The following is a 22260-nucleotide window of genomic DNA, read 5'->3' on the forward strand; positions in this document are numbered from 1 at the left end:
AAATATGAGTTTGTCTATCTTTTTCATTTTCACTTGCTCTTTTCAGTTTAAACCTTTTCATTCTCTCTTTCATGATTTCCCATTTTAGATTTGTCTTTTCTGTAGTTCTAAACCAGTTTTTTTTTCAGTAACTTCATTTTTTTTTTTTCTAAATAGGAAAAGCTTGAATGTTTATGACAGTATTAACTGAGATATGCAACCATTTTCTTAGCAGAGATGCAAGACAATGCCTTTGGCTGAGTTAGCATATGAGTAAGTACAGTGAGGTGAAAGAAATGCCCCACCTTTAACAAACCATGAAGAGAAGTCAGGTGCCAGGTTGCCTGCCCTTTTTTTTATAAACCTCCGTTTCGGGTGGTTTATGGTTCGGCATCTTTTCCAGAGAGAGTTCCCAGACAGTGTTTATCAAGCCCAACTGCAGAAACTCAATGAGAGCAGGGTGATGCTTTTTCTCACCAAGGCAAATTGATGCTAGTCATCCTGCTGTTACCACCTTGGCCAGTTTCAATTCCTGGTTTCCAGAGAGCTCTGGACATTACAGGAATAAAGAAACACTGCCTCTCCAAAAGGCTAAGCACAATTGTGTTCATGTCTTGTCTCTGTGGGAGGCAGCATTTCTTGACTCTTGTTGACTGCATTCTGTAGTTAGTACTAAGGATCCAGCACCTGTTAAAAAGTCTCTTTCAAGGTGCTGCCATTTCCAACCTTTGGTCCAACAACATCCTGAAAATAATCAGCCTCACTGGAGTGACAAATGCACTTTCTCAAAATTAACTTTTATTTTCACATTACATTATCATGATAACATTTTCATTAGAGTGAATCTTACATTTCATTAATCACCAAAACCAATTCAAGCAATCTACCTTAAAACTGCCTTAATTTCTTTAATCAGCTGAGTCACCATAATGTTTCTGAATAACGAAGTAGCTTCTGCTTGTGAAAATACCTGCAGCAGAACATCAGTGAAGCTGCTAAAGCCAAAATCTTTTCTTGCTGCAACAATGTAGTACCCCTAGAGGATCAATATCAGCGTGCTTTTGCATGCAAAGATGATCTGCAATCTTTCTTTTCCTCTTTATTCTCTTTTACCACTGCCTAGTTACTTCGTGCTGTTTGAACATTATTTTTGGCCTGCTGAAAAGTTTTGCATCTCTCCATCACGTCAGAGCCGCAGGGCTGTCTGGGCTGAGAGCACCGTTTCCTCATCTGTCGCTGGGTCTGGCCATTCCCCTTCTCCAGGCTTCCTGGTACATGTCTCAGCCATTTCCGTTTTTTGTCCAGATTGCTCCAGGTTACACTGAGCTTCCCAGTGTACTTCCTTGGCAAATTTATTGTCTCTCTTGCTCTCTTTGGAGCAGGCTGGCTGTTCCTGGGTACGGATAGGCAAGCCCAGGGATGGTCCTTTTTTTCTAGAGACTGAGGGGAACATCCTCTCAAGTATGCTGCAGTTGCTGATAGAAACTGATATGATGTGATTCATTAACTGTAACTGGATTCCAAGAAACTCTTTATACAAACTTGGGCTAAGACAGACCAGTCCCAAAGCCTTGCAGGTGTTTACTGAAAAAAAAAAAAAGAGAGACTGTGCGGGAGGACAGCAGGGGTGAACTCTGCAGCGAGGGAGAAGGTTCATCTCTCTAACACACTGCAGACTTAAGACATGCAAACACTAATGCCAACATGCAGCTTTTATTAATCTGTTATGAATTTGGCTGCAAGCTGATGCACTGAAAATGCTGGGAACCTGAAAGGTGTGGGCTAGAGGAGGAAGTATGGAGTCGCTTTGACATGCATATTCTCATCTTCTCCTGCTTGTTGTTTTTCTTATTGCCGTGTGTTCTGGCACTGGGATGCATACCTCGCTCCAGCTAAAGCTCCCCTGTTTGGTGAGCCATGTTTTGGAGGTAATGTGTAGGCGTGTGTTGAAACCTTGTGGGGAGGGGTAAGTTGCATATTAATAAATGACAGCTTATCTACACACAGACAAACTGAAACAATAATTTACTTATTTCAGTGTAAGGCTGGGCACTATGGTGAAAAAAATATTAGTGCATATACTGCTGGCTATGTGATATTGGTTACAGCACATTGGGTCTGTGCTGATTCACCTATGTTCTCTTCCAGTCCAGCAGCAGGAAAGGACCATCTGAAGATGAGAAAGTTAGAACAGACTTGTCAAAATAATTCCTTGCAATTATTTTTGCTTTGTCGCTGAGGTAGCAGATTTTCTCCTGCAGACTGGATTAGAGCAGAGAACAAATATAAATTAAAAGCACCTAAACCCCTGGATTTTATTTTATAACACAAAGAGAAGCTACACATGAGTTAATCAGTTGGTGTTCTGAAATTCTCAAAGAATTTGCTAGATGGAGCAATCTCACACGGCAAAGCATTTGACTAAAACAGACTCTTCACTGTCAAGATTTACTTCCACTAATAATCTGCTCAATTTGCTAGGTGGAATTATAAAATAATCAGCTCCTTGATTTTACTCCTATTCCACCTGCAGAGAGAACATGCCACAGAGAGTCTTCAGCATTGTTGTTTTATTCATTATTATAGAAAAGTATCTAGAAATTCCAGGTAGACTCAGAATTCAGTTTTGTAGGGGCTTTAAGGACATTCTGTGCCCTGAATTGCTTGCAGTATCTTAAACAAAACAAGTGTAGGGCAAAAAGTTGAAATTAAAAAGAAGTTTTAAAGTTTAAAGTTAAGGAAGTGATTGAGATACTAAAGAGGACAAACTCCACAGTCATAGCTTTAATTCCCAGAAGTTACATGACAGATTTAAAAAAAAAGTGCAAAAATACTTAAATACAACTTTGACATTTAAGTTCTGCTTAATTTCAAAATTGTCACACTACAGAATCCCAGGTAGTGGCCTTGAAGGAGCCCAAACTCCACAAAGATTTCAGTTTGTGACAGCGAAGCTTCTCAGGTACATACAGTTCTTCTCCTGTCAATACTAGATGAAGACAATCATAGACTCAAAGAAAGATTTTGATGGAAGGGGACCACTGAGGGGCTCAATTCCAACACTGTGCTCCTAGCACATAGCTCCAGACTGAGACAAGGCTGGTCATGGCCTTTTCCAGACAACATACGAATATCTCTAAGAAAGAAGACCTGCCGGCCTCTCAGGACGGGTGTTCTAGAGCCAAACCACGTTTGTGCGAAGAAGCTTTTTTTTTCTTCATGGACAAGCAGAATTTCCTTTGATGCAAATGTGACTGTTTCACTGTGCCCTTCTGGGAGGACTCTGGCTCTCTTGCCTCTGTAGCCCCCTAATAGCTAGCTGCAGTCATCTGTTAGATCCCCCATGGCCTTCTCTTTGCTGGGCTGCACAGGCCTTATTCCCTCAGCCTCTCCTTGGACATCATGTGTTCCTCTTGAGGTTGTTGTCATCTTACATATGGGGGACTGCAACAGTGGATGCAATGTTCCAGATGTGGCTTCATTTGTGCCAGAAAAATGTGAATAATCTCTTCCCTCCATGTGCTGGCCATATTCTTCCAATTGCAGCCCAATATGTTGTTGGCTTTCATTGCCTCTTCCTGGCTCATGTTCATCTTACTGTCCACTGGAAGCCCAGGTTCTTTTCTGCAGAGCTGCTCCAACATGATTACTCCTCAGGTACATGTACTGATGCATGGGGTAATTTTCTACCCAAATGACTATGCCATATAGATGAAAGATTATAGCAGAATATTTTGAAAGGTAGGCTTTCCATGCCTAAACCACAGTGCCATCTAAATGCACCATACTTACATGTTTCTGCCAAGCTAGGTTAATGGAAAGCAATTCCATTTCAGCAGTCAAAAATCTTGACTTTATGTCTCTTTTCTAATTACATAAACCTAGAGATGCCTGTAATGATTTCAGTGTAAGTGGCCAGGAATGAATGTAACAATGGTAATAAAAATAAATTGGGTCTGAATCATCTCAGTCCTATCCACTGCTGAACAGTGATTTCATTTCATCTGAGAAAGTAAGAAATAATGGATTATCTGAACTGGTGAAAATTCCACACGCACTTCTACAGGTGGGTTTAAATTTTTTATATGTGTTTTGCTTTGCCTTTAAGGATGGGTTTGGTTTAAACCTATTTAAAGACCCCCACAGATTTATTTTGATTTAGGAGGAGCAGAAATGCATTCTGTTAATTAAATTGTTGATATTATGGGTACAAGCCAGCCCGATGAATAATCAGCTCCTTTCAACTGCTTCAGAGAAAGGAGCAAGGTCTCTCTAGGAGGGTGTTACCACACTGCCTTACTCCGAAGGTGCTATTTTACATCCTGTTGCTTGATTTAGAGAAAAACTGCACCCCTACCCCCCCTTTTCTTGGAAGGAATGGAACTGCCTGTCATTCCTGCAGGGAGGGCAGAGACAGCAGGAAGAGAAAAGACCTCTGTGTTATATTGTATATAAGGGACCGTGTCCTGCAGAAGAGAGGATGATGATGAAATGCTGAAAGAAACCATTGACTCTGGAGACACTTACAGCCAGAGGGACCCCAGACTGGGCTAGAAACAGAATCTTAGCCTAGAATGAACCGTGAACATCATCAAGAGGAAGAAGTCTCTGTTTCATTGTCTCATAACCCACAGACGGTATGTTGTCATGGAAGTGATCAGCTCCAAAAAAAAGGAAGGGAAACCCTTGTTTCTTCCCCACTCTTTAGCATTTTTATGTTTAGTAGAGTCCTTTAAAAGTCTCAGTGCTTGGAGTGAGTGGAGCCCCAGCTGGTGTGCGGTGGTTGAGTCTGTAGACTTAAGATCACATATCATCAACTCATTATTCCTGTTTCCTTTGAAGAACTACTACTTGCTTACAATGCATACATAGCCAGATTTTTTAGAACAGTTGTTGAGGAGGTCCTGGAGCAGCAACAGGTGGATGGAGGAGTTAGCTGTGGCTTCATAACCACTGGGAACTGTGTCTAGCAGTAGTCCTTGTGGAGTCACTTGATTTTGCAGGACCACTACTCTCTACATTCTCTGCATTCTCTAAAAAGCTCCTTCTTGGTCTTCACCGACTCTCCATTTTTTTGCCTTGGAGCTTATGATGAAGTTTCTTCCTAACTTAGGTGAATGATGAAAACATCCACAATTATATCACCTCAGGTGCAAAACTAAGAATTAGATCTTTGTGCTTCATAAGAAAAATGGCAGAGTTCCCAGATGTTTTGAATCCTACTGAGATATTGGATAACAAGGAATCATTTGGGCAACAAGTTCCAGAGACTGCAGTGGCAAAAATAAGGACAAATGGGTGTAGCCTTATCAGATCCACCTCCTCAGCTCTATTGGATTTTTCTTTCTGAAGCTTTTTTCGAGATGTCTTCTTTCCAGGAAAGTCTCTCTCTTCATTAATAATTTTCCCTATCAACTTCCCATTGCTTCTATTCGTCCTTGCTGACATTGGAATATTGAATGTAATTTTCCAGCTTCTTTCATACTTAAATGGTCTTTGAGGAATCTCTGCTTTTATCCCTGGTTTAGAGTACAGTATAGAAAGAATTAAAATTATTCCTTATAGGAAATATTGCATTACAGGATGAACACATAAGCAATGAGCATTATTCACCTGTGACCAGTATTTGTAATTTATTATAATTCAGCTCTCTATGTCCTCATCTTTTCTAGGTCTTAACAACTGAAACAACTTTGCATCACTCTACATTCCTAAGAACTTTCTATTGTTCCTGTGGCAAGCATAGTCTCATTCTCTTTAAGTCCAACATATTAGCTTTGTATTTTCTTAAACAAGAAATTGTTACACAGAGTGTGTTGCCATGGCAATCTTTGGTTTCGAGTTTGGATATTTGTTTATTTTAACTTAGATACCATAAGATGTAAGAAGCCAAAATGCCAGCTATAATTTTGAAATCCTTATGTCGAATCATTGACCCCTTCCATTTTAAACCCTATTTCCATACGAACTTTGAGGCAGCTCCATTGTGGGGTGGGAAGGACCCAGATAGCAAACACCACAAATTCCCCTTAACTGGAGTCATATTGTAAAGCAGAAGCTCCAGGCCACAGCCTGCTTGTGCTTGTACACCTCTGGCACAGCTGTAGAGAACTGCAGTATTGAGGTGAATAGAGAACAAATGGGTCTGCCTGGGGGTGGAAGCACCAGAAGAAGTAGTAGCAGAATGACTGCAAGACATAGGTGACAATGACAGCTAGATTAGCGGGTTACCAAGATCCAAACACATCTATCTGCAGCTTCTTAGGGCACTCAGATCAGGAGAAAGAATCCAATGATGATTCTTAAGAACAGGACAGGATGGAGAGACTAATCAGTGTCAACTCCTAAAGGCTATATAGGGCATTCTCAAAACCTGCACACAGTCACCAACCTAAGAACAACTCAGAGAATTATGAAGACCCAGCAACTAACATTCCTTGTTGTCAATATCATGGCAAAGAATCCTAGGCAGATCATTTAGGCACAAGAACCTTGGTGGTTGTGAGAAGATGAGTCACAGAGTATATGAGTGTGACTGAGTGAAATCAGTTTTGGTTTTGAATGAAATTACCTTTCTCCTGCTTTACTACACTGGTTCTACACTATTGCAATATTATTTCCCATGCAGACTTGATTGCCAGGCATCAAGTCAAATTAAACTGTCTCCTTTCTGTTTCTCTCCCTGTAGATGCCATGTGAAAGCTGCATGGAGAGGGGCAATAAGAGCACTGATGCAGCCTTGGAGTTCCTCTTGCTCGGCTTCTCCGAGTTGCTTTTTCTGCGAGTCCTCCTGTTCCTTATCTTTCTCATTGTTCATTTGGTCACATTGGCAGGGAATGTGATGATCTTCATGGCAGTGGTTATGGAGCCTTCCCGTCCTCCCATGCTTTTTTTCCTCTGTCATCTCTCTGTCATTGAGCTCTGCTATACCTTAGTCATCGTTCCTAAGGCGCTCCTCAGCCTGATAGGGGTGGATGGCAGGGCCATTTCTTTCACAGGCTGTGCTGTACAGATGTACCTTTTTGTGGCACTCGGTGGGGCTGAATGCTTCCTCCTAGTAGCCATGTCCTACGACCGTTACGTTGCTATCTGTCAGCCACTTCACTACGCAGCCGTGATGAGTGAGGGTCTCTGCCTCAGGCTGGCCATGGCATGCTGTCTGGGAGGCTTTGCTGTTGCCCTGGGGTTGACAATGGCTGTTTTCCGCTTACCTTTCTGTCAGTCACATCGCATCAACCACTTCTTCTGTGATGTCCCTGCAGTGCTCCACCTGGCCTGTACTCAGAGTTACATTCATGAGCTGCCCTTGCTGGCTGCTTGTGTACTCCTGCTGCTGCTACCTGTTCTCCTCATCCTGACCTCATATGTTTGCATTGCTGCTGCTTTATTACGTGTTACCTCTGTGGGAAGATGCAAGGCCTTTTCTACCTGCATATCACACTTGGCCGTCACCTTGCTACACTACGGTTGTGCCACCTTCATATACATTCGTCCGAAGGCCAGTTACTCACCAGCTCGAGACAAGATGGTGTCCTTGGTCTATACCAACATTACTCCATTACTGTATCCCCTCATTTATAGTCTGAGGAACAAGGAAATCAGAGGGGTCCTCAGGAAAATGTTGAGGAGGAGGAAAATATCTCAGCTGACGCGGGATACTAACAGCGCTGTGATATGTGTGTGGTAAATTTTAGTAGGACAAATGTGTGCTTGCTGGAAAACAGCCCCAAAGCCACATTAGGACCAGATTCTCCATAGATTTCACTACAGCAAATATCCAGGTAGAATACAGAATGCTTCATTGCATTTATAACAAAATGACATAACATTTTACCTAAAGGGAAATGCTTTAATGACTTTATTGACTAGTGAGGAAGAAAAACTTTGACCAGTTTGTGGTCTCACTTCAGCGATCACATACATACTCATGCTTAGATTCACAATCAAAAAATCAACACAAAATTATTTAAAGCCACTGTATTGGTTTCCTTATTTTTCTATCAAGATGAAAGCAGAAGCTTGAAACTGGGAAGTCAATAAAAACTTTTGTAAGTTTTGCAGCACAGAAAATGTAAAGGTTAGAAGGTAAAGGTTATTGGAAGGTTAGAAGCAGAAAGCCCATGCCTAGGAAGAAATGGAAATTGTGCTATGGTCTTCTCCAAATTTAGCAGAAAGCTACACTCCATCATCCCATGAAAAGTGGAAAGATCATAAGTGTAAATTCATCTTACTTTGAATTATTCTAGATAATGGAAATGAAAGTGCTATCGATTTGACAAAAATATGACTTTCCTACACCTGTTGTGCAGGAAGCAATCTTTTCTTTTATAGGGGGATGCTTTAGGTTTGGATTGTTCCAATGGCAACATAAAGGCTAATATAGAATCACAGAATGGTTTGAGTTGGAAGGGACTTCAAAAATCAACCAGTTCCAACCCCCTGCCATGGTAGGGACACCTCCCACTAGATCAGGCTGCCTAACGCCCCATCCAACCTGGCCTTGAACATCTCCAGGGATGGGGCAGCCACAGCTTCCCTGGGCAACCTGTGCCAGCACCTCACGACCCTCATTGTGAAGAATTTACTCCTCATGTTTAGTCTAAATCTGCCCCTCTCCAGTTTATAGCCACTGCCTCTCATCCTATTACTACAAGCCTTTATAAAAAGTCCCTCCACAGATTTCCTGTAGGCCCTTCAGGTACTGGAAGGTCACTATAAGGTCTCCTTGTAGCCTTCTCCAGGATGAACAACCCTGACTCTCTGCCAGTGTGTCCTTGTATGGGAGGTGCTCCAGCCCTCTGATCATCTTTGTAGCACTCCTCTGGGCCTGTTCCAACAGCTCCATATCCTTCCTATGTTGACGATTCCAGAACTGGACACAATACTCCAGATGAGGTCTCACAAGACAGGAATAGAGGGGTAGACTCACTTTCCTCAACCTGCTGGCCACGCTTCTTTTGATGCAGCCCAGGACACATTTGGCCTTCTGGGCTGCGAGCGCACATTGCCGACTCATGTCGAGCTTCTCATCAACCAGCACCCCCAAATCCTTCTCCGCAGGGCTGCTCTCAATCACATCATCTCCCATCCTGTATTGAAACAGTAGATTGCCCAGACCCAGGTGTAGGACCTTGCCCTTGGCCTTGTTGAACCTCTGGTGTCTTCATGTGACTTTTATCAGGAAAGACCATATCACATAAATAAGGTTGCCTGAGTAGTGTTGATATCTATCATTGTAAGATTAAAATTACCACTGCTACAGTTAATGTAATTTCTTTAGAAAAACCAGTCAGAGTTACAGCACGTACTCCGGACTGCAGCAGAGATAAGAGTCTGAAAGCTGCAAAGCAGTTTTGTTTTGTGTGTTTCCTATATGTAAGTGGAACAGGATGATTCAGACAACTGGGGGAAGATCAGTTTTGTATAGAAACAGGGGGAAAAGAAGTAACTTCATGATATTAGCTAATACTTTTCTCCCCCATGGCTCTTTAAAGCCCCAAACATACCCTATGATTCAGAACTCACTTCATACATATCAAATTGTTGAGAAAAAATTACAAGGCTTGCTCCTCTTTCTCTGACTAATCCAAAGGAATATCAGCACCTCAGCTGCCCTCAGCTCTCTTACTTGGCAGAATGAGAGAGCAGAGTGATATTTGCTTTCTCTGGGCTACAATCATTAAAAATTATGGTAAGTGGATTTGACTAATGTAAAAGATTGGCACTGTAACTAAGGAAGTTAACTTGGAGCCATCTGAAAAAAGAGAAATGTGGAAATTAAAACTCATATTAAAAGCTGTCTTCAAGTTGACAGTCTAGTCAGGCTAAAACATTAACACAGAATATTGGCTCTCGTGTCAATGAATACCTAATTACTGCTGTGAGCAAACGTTTAACTGCATTATTTAAAATCATCAAAGTTGTAGTGAACATTTTAATCACCTGCCAGGTCTTCCAAAAATGAGAGGGGGAGGGTCTCCATAAAAGAACATTACTTACTAAAAAAGAAGTACTTTGAATCAAATACCATTAAAGAATTTAAAGACAGTAAATAACTGTAATGAGCACATGACAAGACTGAAGGACCAAATCTTGTCAAGTCAAATCAAGCTTTGAAGTTAATCCTGCTAGAAGCAGTGTGCTGGTTCAGAGACCTCCAGAGGTCCCTTCTGAGATCAGTAGGCTTCTACAGCAGGGCCTTCTAGGGGGTATTGATATGCTCAAATACCTGGCCATAAACTAAGGGACAGAAAGACACTTAATATTGATCAGCACCTTGATAGGGGCCCCCATGTGTTTCTGGCAGCTGTTGACATAGGATATCTAGCAGAGTGATAACTATCATCTGCTGCTAGCTGCGAGAAGATAGCAGGGCTGTGTCCTGAACGAGAGATGTTCCTCATGAACATTTACCGACTGGGGGCACTTCAGCAGATGTCCTCACTGCAAGGATGTGGATGCTGCCTTTGGAAGGGATGACATAACTGCAACAGCAGCCAGGCTAGGCTTTGAGCTCTTTAGTTCTGAAATATACATGGGAAGCACAACAAACAATTGAGGCTTTCTGTGAATACCCCATGTGCTTGCAAATGAATGGAGTGAGGACCTACCTCAGAGCCCATGTTTATTCCCCATCCTATCCCCATCCCACAGCTATTCATAGCACTGTTGGCCTTTCTCTTATGCCCAGCTGTGTTGAGTGCAAGGCTTTGCTGTATAGATCTGTAAAGAGGTCTCAAGGATGAGTGGGAAGGGGAAGCTTATGATGTCAGAGAAGCAACAAAGTAAATATAAATATAAATATAAATATAAATATAAATATAAATATAAATATAAATATAAATATGTCAGAACTCTTTTAAGCAATCGCCAGGAGCTACCTAAGCCCCTTTTCCAGCAATCTCCCTTTACAAGTGTCTGTTTCAGTCCTGTTGACTTAATAAGCTGTGTGTTGAGAGCTGGAGAATGCCCAAGTGAAGTAAGAGGGCAACATCCTTGACACAGGGCATGAGCACTGAAAAAAGGTGAAGATTTTTGAGTCCTTTTCAGACTTTCACAGGGAAGGGCAGGAGTCAGTGAGCCAGTGCAGAGTTAGGCAACCGCATATTCCATCTCTGATCAAAGGTGGATAGGACAAAAGTCATCATAACTGTCTAGGTTGCGTATGGTCTGAAGACCTCCCCAGTGCACAAGTAAGCTTCTGGACCTGCATTCCACAATGATTCTGTTCTTTCTTTGAAGGAGAATGCCTACATCCCCAAATTTGCAGACATCTGGCAAACAAAAGTGTCATGAGGTTTTACAATGAAACCAGCTAAGATATCTCTAAGAATCCCTTCATTGTTTACAGAGACATAAAAACAGAGTAATCATCCTTGCAATTAATTTTGTGAAGGCACTGGATGAGAGCATAGATCTCATCAGTGGTTGAGGACTAGAATTCAACCCCCAAGATTTCAACCTGTGAGGCCTGTAAGGTCTCATCAATGCTGTTCACGTGCTCAGAAATGAAGAGGATTTGGAGGATGATGGCAGATATTTTGAGTAATATTCAGGGTATCCAAGATCAGGTACCTTGAATAGTACATACCATTCAAGAGGTACTTTCACCTAAGGAAATATGAGACCTCACCTGGAATACTGCGTTCAGTTCTGGTGTCCTCAGCACAGCAAGGACATGGACCTGTTGGAGCAAGTCCAGAGGAGGACCATGAAGATCATCAGAGGGCTGGAGCGCCTCTCATATAAAGACAGGTTGACAGAGTTGGGCTTGCTTAGCCTAGAGAAGAGAAGGCTCTGGGAGGAACTTATAGCAGCTTTCCAGTACTGAAACGGGCTACAGGAAAATGAGGAGAGGCTCTTTCTCAGGGACTACAGTGAGAGGACCGAGGGTTAACAGTTTTAAACTGAAAGAGGGGAGATTTAGGTTAGATATATGGAAGAATTCTGTTCCCATGAGGTTGGTGAGACACTGGAATCAGTTGCCTAGGGAAGTTGTGGATACCCCATCCCTGGAGGTGTTCAAGGCCAGACTGGATGAAGCTGTGAGCAACCTGATCCAGTGGGAGGTGTCCGTGCCCATGGCAGAGGGGCTGGAACTGGATGATTTAAAGTCCCTTCCGACCCAAACCATTGTATGATTCTATGATTGATTCTATGACATTGAGTGCTACCTACCAGTACCAGAGATACTGGTAAGGTACCAGTGAAAGCTCCTTTTTTTTTTGGCACACTGTTTCCTAAAAATTGTCCGTTTAAATAATCAGTCCCCTAAAAGAATTAAATACGGATGCATAAAAAAAAAAAATCCTTACTTTTCTAGGAGTCTAAATACAATTCCTTTACTACAGGAATGTAGTTTTGTCATGGTTTGGGGAAGCTGAAATTCTTATGGAAGACCAATTTTAAGAACACCAAAGAATTTCCAGTGTATTCAGCTGCTCTTGACAAAGGCATATTATCACAGCCTACCCATTTTGGCTTACCTAGAAAGTGAGTTCATCAGCCTCCCTTCTTTTGGATTCTTTAAAAGCTGCAGATAATCCTGTATTTACCTGAACAGCTTATTTTGTCCTTTGATCTCAAGCAGAAGGAAAGCATCAAGGTGAAATTAATACAGGTATTTACAACAATGGAGTTGTATCCAGTGAAAATGGAAGCATGGATCACATTGAACCTAGAAAGTGGACTGTAATATGAAGGTAAAAGTTGTCAAAGATGATAATTTGCTTTACTGAGAAAAGGCCCCTGTTTTCTATATGTTTATTATTCAGCATGCCAAGGGCAATTGTCATATTGACTTCATTATGACAGAAACTATAGGAGTTTCACAGATATTTATACATAGAAGATTTATAGAAGAAGGGAGATGAGTCCTTCCTGAGATTGTTTTGTGCCATTACATGAAATAACTTACTCAGCATATAAAACCTGATAGGATCCTCTATGATATAAAAAATTAAAGGCCATACCCCTATAAACAGGCTAATAGGGAACAAATACGCTTCTACATTTTGCCCTTCCCTCCCAGAATAAAAAATGTCTAGATTCCAAAATATTTTTATTTTCAAGCTGAGTTGCTGTGGAGGCCTTACGTCCCCTTAAATGGATTGTGTCAAGAAGCAACCAGGAATGCAGGACAAGAAATAATCAGAAGACCAAAGTGGAGTTGAGGAATGAGGTGAAGCTCCATACCAGCTGTTTGGGTTCAGGGTTAGTTTTGCATTGCCCTACCATCATCTCCACATCAGAAAGCTGACTGAAGGTGGAACTAATAATCTCAGCATTCTATCCCTAGCCTAGGCTCTAAAGATCCCACCATGCTCAGTTATCTTCTAGACAAGTCCAGGAATGGGAAGGTGAATACCCACCCAGTGTGTACCCTTGGCTTTACCTGCATAAGTGCAAAAATATGAGACAGTCTGGTTTTTACAAATGGGTATGTAAAGATATAAGACTGTCTGGTTCTATAAATTGGTATGCAAAGTAGAGGGAAGACCAGGTGGCTCAGCAAGACATAGCCTCTAGCCTAGCCACTGCTGAAAATCAGGTCTCTAGAATCTGTGTGGCATATTGCTGTAGTTTTGGTCTACAGCTCCTCTCAGCATTCATTTTACTTTTCAGTTTTTGATTGAATTAAGAGTTCAAGTTTCAAAAATCAAGTGGGAACTGGGAATAGAGTTGACAGTGAATTGGGAAGATGGTACCACAATCAACGTCCTCTTTCCACCTGCAAGACAGCAAGGTGTCTTTCAAATACCTTCTCTTGATGCCAACACTGAAACCACTTAGGATGAACACAGGCTGTTATCCCAGTGACCATTTGCAATTATTTCATTTTCTCACATAACAGCAACACTACAACACCAAGGCTAAGCTACAACAAGAAGAAATAAGGGCAAGCTTATTGTGTTTACATTTTGGAGGCAATTTGTCAAGAAGACAACCATTAAGATAACTGCAAATTGGAAAGATAAATAAAAGCTTTAAAATTTCTCTTGAAAAATAGAAATTAAAAGATTGATTAACTCACACATTCAGCTGTCAGTGTAGAGAGAAAAGAAATTCAAATCACTCTATCAATATGACTAGAGATACAGCTGCTTATTGCGTGTTATTAATGCTAATGATTTTTTTTAACATGGCTAAAATATTTTCACAAGCATAAGTATTCCATGAATGGGAAAGAATAGCTAGAAAACGTGTAAATTACAAATTACAGAGAGCTATATACTTGTCATGTAGAGACTACTATTACTATATTTTGAGATGTGATTCAATTACTAAAAATATTATAGTCCTATTTTTCTACAACCTAGCTGAAGAAGTCATGAACAGCTATACTAGAAATCAAATTTCTCTGGGTCAAGTTTTACGTTTATCAGATATATATATTATTGTGTTAGTAATGCTCAAGGAGAAACTGAATTCTGCTTTTTTTTTTTCTTTTTCTTTTCCTGACCCTGAAGTCAGTAATAGAAGTAATAAAAAAGTGAAACCTTAATGCCACAAAGGAAAATAAATATCTTTAGCTGTGCCCAGGAAGCACATGCCCTTGAAGAGGAATGGTAAGTGTAGAAGAGCACTGTTGATATGTATGAGTATATAATGTGCTATAATATCTATTAAAAAGTAATTTACTTTTGTGACCCAGACTTGTACCACATCGAGCAGTTTTATGAATGAGAATATGCCTCAGATTATATTATGGCTAGGTTTGCATTGGTTTCTACTTGTCTATGCAAAATGTTGCATCTTAACATAAGTGAAGTCCTGTTTTACTTATATTGTTTTTCTTTTTGCAGTAGGTCCCTCAGTTCCTCATGGCTTCACTGTTGACCAAAAAGATCAACATGGAAAGAAACAAAATCCCAGCCTTCACGAGGTAAAACTGATTGCATCACCCTTAAACTATGCGTAGCCCTGATGGATGGGGTGGGCTGCTGTCTGTTCCTGCCACAGCACCTTGAGGCAACTGGGACCTCTTGGGCTCCACGTCTGTGGGACCACCATGGGGGGCACAACTGGGATATGAAGGCAAAAGAATTTTCGCAAGTGATTTCTGGAGAAAAGAAAGGCCCTCCTCATTTTCAGGATGGTGCAATAATTTAATTTACTTCCGTTTTGCAAGCCAAATAAAAGCATGGCAGACCATGTGCAGGATAGCTTATCAAGGGACAAAAGCCAGAAAGCATGCAGTTCAGCCAACAGTGGAAATACACTTCCGTGCCTAACTGAGTGTCCAGCCAGGGCATTATATAGCTATAGAAACACCTACGAGTACGTTGCTGATGAACATGTAAGTGGAGTTTTTTTGCAGGGATACTGAACCTCTAATCCATATTTAGTCCTTGCCACTGGTATGTTGTCAAGTGCAGTCAAGTCCCCAAGTCCCTATGCTAGGGCTGACCACTTTGTGATCAAAAAGAGTGTTCTCCTTTGTAGGAGTTTAAAATGTCTGTTTAAAATAAATTCTGAGTTTCTGAATGAAAAAAGTCCATGTACAAACCCAATTTAATGGCTTAAACCACTAGATGTTAGAGTCTATTCACTGCAGAAAGACTGAAGTCAGATCTGTGAAAGATTCTAAGATAATTGCTGGTGGAGTAGAGCCAGAAAACTTTCCAAGATAAAAAAGAAAACACTAGAATATTAAACTGTGGTCATGCAGGTGAGAATAAGAGAGAGAGAGCAGGAATTATTTACAGGGAATGAAACATTGAAACAGAGTGTGCCTTATGCTCTACAGGGCTGTCACAGATTTTTCTTAGAATTGTAGAATTAGTGGATGAAAGGAATGAATCAGAAGCCACAACACAAGGGCAGCTTTCTCATTTAGACTGAAGTAGGGCTTGTTGCAGAACGTGATTACGGCCCCTGGGAGCTCAATATGTCTGTGCTACTATAACACCTTACGGAAAGACAGTTCAAGATGCACAGGTTCAAGTTATGAATACTAGAGGCTGACAGATGTAGGAATGCTTTGATACTTTGGGAAATAATACCAAGCGAGGAACTCCAAAGACTGTTTCTAGGTTCAGTTCCATTCATTGTCTAGAAGGACATTTAACAGCACAATGGTGAAACTCACAGCTCTTTTTAAAATGTGAGGAGCAAGAAACATGGCAAACAATTTATAAGAAACATATGAAAGAGTTCCAGCTGCAGTTCAAAAGAAGCACGTCCCAACTAAGTTTTGGGAGTGCCCTTTGACTGTCCCAAAAGTACATCAAGACAAGACTTGGTGCATACCATTTCTCCTCAGTTCCCTCACCACAAGCCCACGTTTCTGTAGGAGGAAAGCCCAGGTGTGTTGTGTAGTGATATTTTCCAGTGATACCTAATCTCAGTGATACCCAAAACAGGATACTGTGAAATGGAAAGAAAAAATATACCCTGCGATTCAGAAATACTCAGAGAGACTAGAAAAACAGGATGAGATTCGACTCAAAGACATGCTGAGAGGGAGTTTAAAAGATGCTGTTATCTTCTTACCATCAAAAAGCATGCCAGAGATGGGAAGCTCACTGGGAACCTACAACAGTGAAAAACTTCTGGAGGTATAAATCATAGAATCATAGAATGATAATCATCAATTGTAAAGATAAAGATTTTTTAAAATTAAGTTCCTTCAACTTTTTTTTTCTACTAGAAACTTGAGAAATTAGCTTTGTCCAACAGTTTGCAAAGAAAAAGATCCAAACTTGTGATGCACAAGAAAAAGGCTGAGGGGAGACCTTATCACTATCTATGACTACCTGAAATGAGGTTGTAGCAAGGTGGGTGCTGGTCTCTTCTCTTAAGTAATAAGTAATAGGATGAGAGGAAATGGCCTCAAGCTGCACCAGGGGAAGTTCAGACTGAATATTAGGAAAAATTTCTTCAGTGAAAGGGTTATCAGGCACTGGAAGGGTCTGCCCATTGAGGTGGTTGAGCGTCCATCCCTGGAGGTGTTTAAGAGATGGGTAGACAAGGTGCTCAGAGATATGGTTTAGCAGCGGACAAGTACAGTCGGACTCCATGATCTCAAAGGGCTTTTCCAACCAAATGATTCTATGATCTTGTAAATTAAATACTCAGCAGTTTGTATGAATAATTCACGTGTAGAAATCCACTCCATTGTGTACAGCCTCTGTGTAGATACCCTCTTTTTCCCTTTGGATCTGCAGTTTGGTGCAGAGTACACATGGCAAAGCAATGCAGTAGAGCTTTCAAAGATATCAGTAAAGTCCCAGGCATTTGGGGTTTCTACTTCTTTATGTTTCCACTTGTTTATAGGTTTGCTGCAGATCTTGATCTTGCTGTAACATTAGACTGTATTTTGTTTGATCACCATTGTACACATTCTGACTGGGAGCTGCAGTATGTGAACTCCAATCTACAGAATAACAAAGCGGTATCTATGATTTCTGACCACCCTCAGCTGGAATCCCCTAATTTCTGAACCCCATCAGCCACCACTAACAAGGGGAGAAAAAAGAAAGTAAATCTTATGCCATCTTTTCCAATATGACCAGTAAATCTTTTCCTGCCTGTTCCAAATAGCTTAAATGAAATGTCCTGAGTATCTGCCTACTAAGGAAACAGAGACAGATCATCCCCAGGTTCTTCACCCCAGAGCTGTGGCACATCTTACATTCTACAGATGCAAACTTAGGTAGCTCAGAGGAACTGAATGTAAGGCTGTAACACTGATTTTTTTTTTACTTAGGAAGGACAAGAGCTCCTGAGCTACCCTAAAGCCTCACTCTCCAGCTGCAAATGGTTCTTTCCCACTTCACGTCTATTTAGGCCTTCTCTATCTTGTCCCATCACAAAGGAGAAGTTAGCTGTCCCGCTGCTACATTCAAAAACTGAAGAAGGCACAATATTGTACAGATGAAGACTGAAATGGATCCTTTCCACTAGTGCAAACCTTAAGATATGGGATTTAGAAAGGGAAACCTTATATTGGTGCTGCAATGGGAGTCATTCAAATGTAGGGGAAAAGCAGGCATAAAAAATTTAGACTTACCACCAGAGACTGAGAATCACTTTATACCGGATTAAACTGGAAGAAATTTAAGATATAACTACGCTGAATGGCAGGAACGTTTACTTATTTGTACTGGTATTTTACTTCATATGCCGTGTAAAATTTAAAGCCTGTCAACCAACACCTCCAGGTCCTTCTCCTCCAGGCAGCTTTCCAGCCTGTCTTCCCCCAGTCTGTAGCACTGCACGGGGTGTTGTGCCCCAAGTGCAGGACCCGGCATTTGGCCTTGTTAAACCTCATGCCACCGGTCTCAGCTCAGCGGTCCAGCCTGTTCAGATCCCTTTGGAGCCTCCCTACTTTCCAGCAGATTGACACTTCCTCCCACCTTAGTGTCCTCTGCAAACTTGCTAAGGGTGCACTTGATGCCTCCATCCAGGTCATTGATGAAGATATTGAACAGGACTGGACCCAGCACTGAGCCCTGGGGGACATCACTTGTGACCGGCCTCCAGCTGGAAGTAATTCCATTTACTGCAAATCTTTGGGCCCGGCCATCCAACCAGTTTCCACCCAGGAGACCAGTTTGGGTTGGAAGGGACGTTAAAGCCCCCCTGCGATGGGCAGGGACACCTCCCACTGGATCCGGCTGCCCTGCTGCAGGGCTGGCTCGGTGGTTTCAACCCCATTATCACACGGAGCAGCCTCCACCTGGCTGCCGGGGCGGGTTTCACCTCCGGGAGCTTCGGGAGCATCCCGGGACGCCGGGAGGTGGCAATCGGGAGCCTCCCGACGGGAGTGGAGCAAAGGTGGAGGGAGGCTCCCGAGAGGAGGGGAATTAAAAAAAAAAAAAAGAGGTGTCTGCCTTTAAGGTGGGTTTATTTGCCTGCCGGATGGGAAGTCTGTGACCAGCCCCTTTCAAACAGGTAAAGGCAGTAAGGCTTCCCCACCCACTCGCCTCGCTCTTTCATCATCGCTGTGGGCCAGGCGGGAGTTGTGCAATGGGAGCGCTCCCGTCGGGAGGCTGCGGGACACGCTCCTGCTCCGCAGGGAGCAGCCCAGGAGCCCAGGCCTGATCCGGGAGAGCAGGCAGGGCTGGGAGCACGGTTCCCTCTCCAGCTGAGACACCGGGATGAAGCTCTGCCTCGGGCTCCTTCTGCTGGGCGCTCTCCTGCCTCCCGAGGGGGCTGGCAAAGAAGGTAAGCGTGGGAACCGTTGGTCCTGGAGGGATGGGCTTCGGCAGAGGCAGGCAGAGAGGGACCGCTCTCTGGGTTTGGCCAATACAGATGCAGGTCCAGAACCAGCGCAGCCCACCCGGAGGGAGCTGGAGAGGCGCGGTGGTGCAGGGGTGGGGAGAGCAAAGGCAGGAACGAACCTCACCCGGCTCCTGGTGGCTCGGTGAGCTGAACCCAGGTATGTCCTGTGTTTTGTGCCCATCCCATCCCCCCTCACCGGCTGAAGCACAAATGCCTGGGCATATCCAGCGATCCAAGGGAATTCTGCCTGTTTGCCTTAAACATAAGTGTTGCAGATAACAAGTTTAAACACAAACTCAGAAAGTTTCTCCCTCCCCTGCCAACACCCCCGCAGTTTCCTCAGGAAGCCCTCTTGGGAGTTAACCCTTCTGAGCAAGAGGACAGTCATTTTTCTGGAGTCCTGGAAGGTGATACAGTGTCTTTCACCTACCTCCCTGTTGGAAGGTGGAGCTGGCTTTACAATTTCCTCTTCCACCTCTTCTCTTAAAACTCCCTTGCTTCCCTTCTCTCTTCCACTTAGTCTCTTATTAGATGTAGTGATCTTTTTTCTTCCATCTTGGCAGTTGTACAGTGGTTATGAAACATCTGGGGAATGGGATTTTTTAATAGAGAGATGAGGAAGAATAAATCTCTTCTGGTTCCTACGTACTTGCGTACTTCATTCCTCCCAGAGACTTCTAGTCACAGCAAGAGATGCTGAGGCTTTTCCGTGCCAAGGGCAGCCGCCTTCTTTGCTTCTCTAGGCTCTCAATCGAGAGATTTAGTCCATAACTGGTGGTTCAGCCATGGGCTTATCTCAGACTCTGTGATTGTTGAGTGCTCTTTTAAAGCATTCTTGACAAGAACATTTGTATTAAGGATTCAGCTACTTGGATGCAGGTAGCAGACATTGTGGAGAAGTCCAGCCTAGGTGAGAAGTAGTATAAGGCAGCACGATGCAGGTTTTGGTTTCCCTTAGTGTATGACCAGTAGCTGGCAGTAACACTCAGGGACTTTTCTGCTTTTCCTCTATCTCAACCATCCATCTCGTTTGGGCTGTGTCTGTCATCCACTCTTTCTTAACATGTATATCTGAGAACAGCTCATTTCCCTGGCATCTGCTCTTATCTGAAGTCTTTCTTCTTTTTGAGGAGGCCTCCTCCCATGTGACTGGACAGCCGTGTGTTGTTCCTAGCAGTGAGGCATTGGACCAAAGAGTTAGTAGCCCCAGAGTACTTATACTCCCTGTGCTCTTGTAGTCTTGCTGACTCATTCTTCCTTTCCTTGAATAATCCCAGTTGTGGGTTTCACTTTGAGAGGTACTTCTTGAGAATGGACTTTGCCCCTTCCAGTGAGCGCTTGACAGTGGGTACTGCTGGTGGTACAGTGATATGGCACATGGGCTTTGTAAAGTTCCCATCCTGGCTGCTTTCGAGTTCCTCTTCACTTGCTCGCCTACAACTTGCCATGCATCCTCTCTCACTTCAACATCACTGCTTCATGCCTGATAGGTGTTATTTGGCTGATGGTTCTGGAAAGACAGGCTACCTCACCCTGGGAGGTTTTGGAGCCAGAAACACAAGAATAGTATCTCAAATAGAGACTAAGAGCAGAAGGGAAGTAAGTGAGGAGCCTTGTCTGGACGGAGTCTGTGGCTAGGAAGGTTTTCCCATATGACCATGCTGTGAGCACTGTGAACTTGCAAAACCTGGATTCCTGCTTTTCCCTTCTCCTAATTCCGAAGGGGTGTTTCAGAGGTGAGAACAGCAGTGCAATCCCTCTTATCTCTGATTCTGGGCTCACAGCCTGCTTCCTCATTCCACAGGACTCTTGCTGATCTGCACTTTACACTCTATTACTTGTACTTGGCAGGAAGTATTTGTGAAGCCATCAGATGAGAGGGAGAAATTCTGTTTATTTAAATGCCATTTAGTTATTTCCCCACTTGTACCTTTCACCTTCAACTTATTTTATGAGATTTTTCTGTGATGAGGGTCTGTCTGAGACCCTTCTGAATATACCCACAGGAATCTAAAAGGGAATCCAAGGAATTTTCCCTGTTTCCTATGTTTCCAAGCTGGGGCTGTGATAGGTGTACTGCAAATAGTCCCAGCAGCACCAGCAGACCCAAAGGCCAGCACAAAGCTGTACATCCAGCAGTATGACTTATTCCAGCTCCTCTCTCTTCTCACCGTTTGCCTACAAAGCGGCACATTTTAAACTTCTCTTCAGATCAAGACTTGAGGGCAAACTCTGATCATATTTTCAAATTTCTTTGAGGGCTAAAAATGAACATACTGCTGAATTTCTCCGTTGTCACATGACTCCAGGAGCCAAGGCTTAAGTCAGCCATGGAAGGCAATTCTGCCAGAGGTGGCAATGCTATGCCCCGCAGTCATTATTTTCTCGCTGTCGTGGCTAAAACAGTCATGTCAGATAGAGAGAGAGAGAGAGAGAGAGAGAGAGAGAGAGAGAGAGGAACGATTTTAGGTCACCATCAGATACTGTACAGACTGGGTCAGAGGTAGGACGCTTAGCAGTTTGAGAAAGTGATGCATCTCATGGCTTTTGGGTACTGTGACAGTGGAAAGTCCCTTCTACAACTTCACACAGCCTCTGTACTTTCCCACACTGTTTCAAGCACTGAACAGTACCTCTAGGGTGACACTGATTGATTGTCTGTGTTGGTAATTTATTTGATCGCCTGCCTCTTCATGCGTTTTGTCTGCTGCCTATTCCAAGAAAAGATGTGTTCAGCTGCTAATGTTGAGTTCCCATTTCAGTAGGCTTCATCTTCCAGCTCCCGTTTTGGGCCAGGTTTAGGAAGCAGAAAAATTTGTTAGGGTTGCATTTTTTGGATGTGTGGGTGTTACTCGAGAGGAGGTGGGAGGGGAGGGAGGTCTCATATATGAGGAAAATCTTTTAACTCCTGACTAGCTGCACTGTCCTGTTACCATCCTTCCTCTAGCCATACTTTTTGAAGGCAAAAGATCACAGAGGGCGTGAGGCTGAGAGAAGTGCTTTGCGTCTGTGACAATGGGCCATATGAGTTGGGTCACTGATGTGTCCCCCCTT

At 42.8% G+C, this 22260-nt stretch overlaps 2 protein-coding genes and 1 long non-coding RNA gene across 3 annotated transcripts in view; 2 read left to right on the top strand and 1 right to left on the bottom strand.

The window, feature by feature from the left end:
• Positions 1–1082: 1082 nt before the first annotated feature.
• Positions 1083–20482, bottom strand: LOC128851451 (uncharacterized). The gene is made up of 3 exons (XR_008448840.1): positions 19637–20482; positions 12465–12559; positions 1083–5498 (listed from the first exon to the last, which is right to left on the bottom strand). It is a non-coding gene; the product is annotated as an uncharacterized LOC128851451 (long non-coding RNA).
• On the top strand, positions 5491–7754 carry LOC104064390 (olfactory receptor 10AC1). The gene has a single exon (XM_009566723.2). The coding sequence runs from the start codon at positions 6668–6670 to the stop codon at positions 7664–7666; it is 999 nt and encodes a 332-aa protein (XP_009565018.2). The 5' UTR covers positions 5491–6667; the 3' UTR covers positions 7667–7754.
• Positions 18855–22260, top strand: part of EPHA1 (EPH receptor A1) — a 33905-nt gene continuing 30499 nt past the window's right edge. The window contains exon 1 of the mRNA XM_009566678.2: positions 18855–19149. Within this exon, the coding sequence (XP_009564973.2) occupies positions 19083–19149 (67 nt within the window). The 5' untranslated portion in view covers positions 18855–19082. The remainder of the gene's footprint in view (positions 19150–22260) is intronic.

This window comes from Cuculus canorus, chromosome 1 (genome assembly GCF_017976375.1).
Source record: "Cuculus canorus isolate bCucCan1 chromosome 1, bCucCan1.pri, whole genome shotgun sequence".
Classification (NCBI taxonomy): Eukaryota; Metazoa; Chordata; class Aves; order Cuculiformes; family Cuculidae; genus Cuculus; species Cuculus canorus.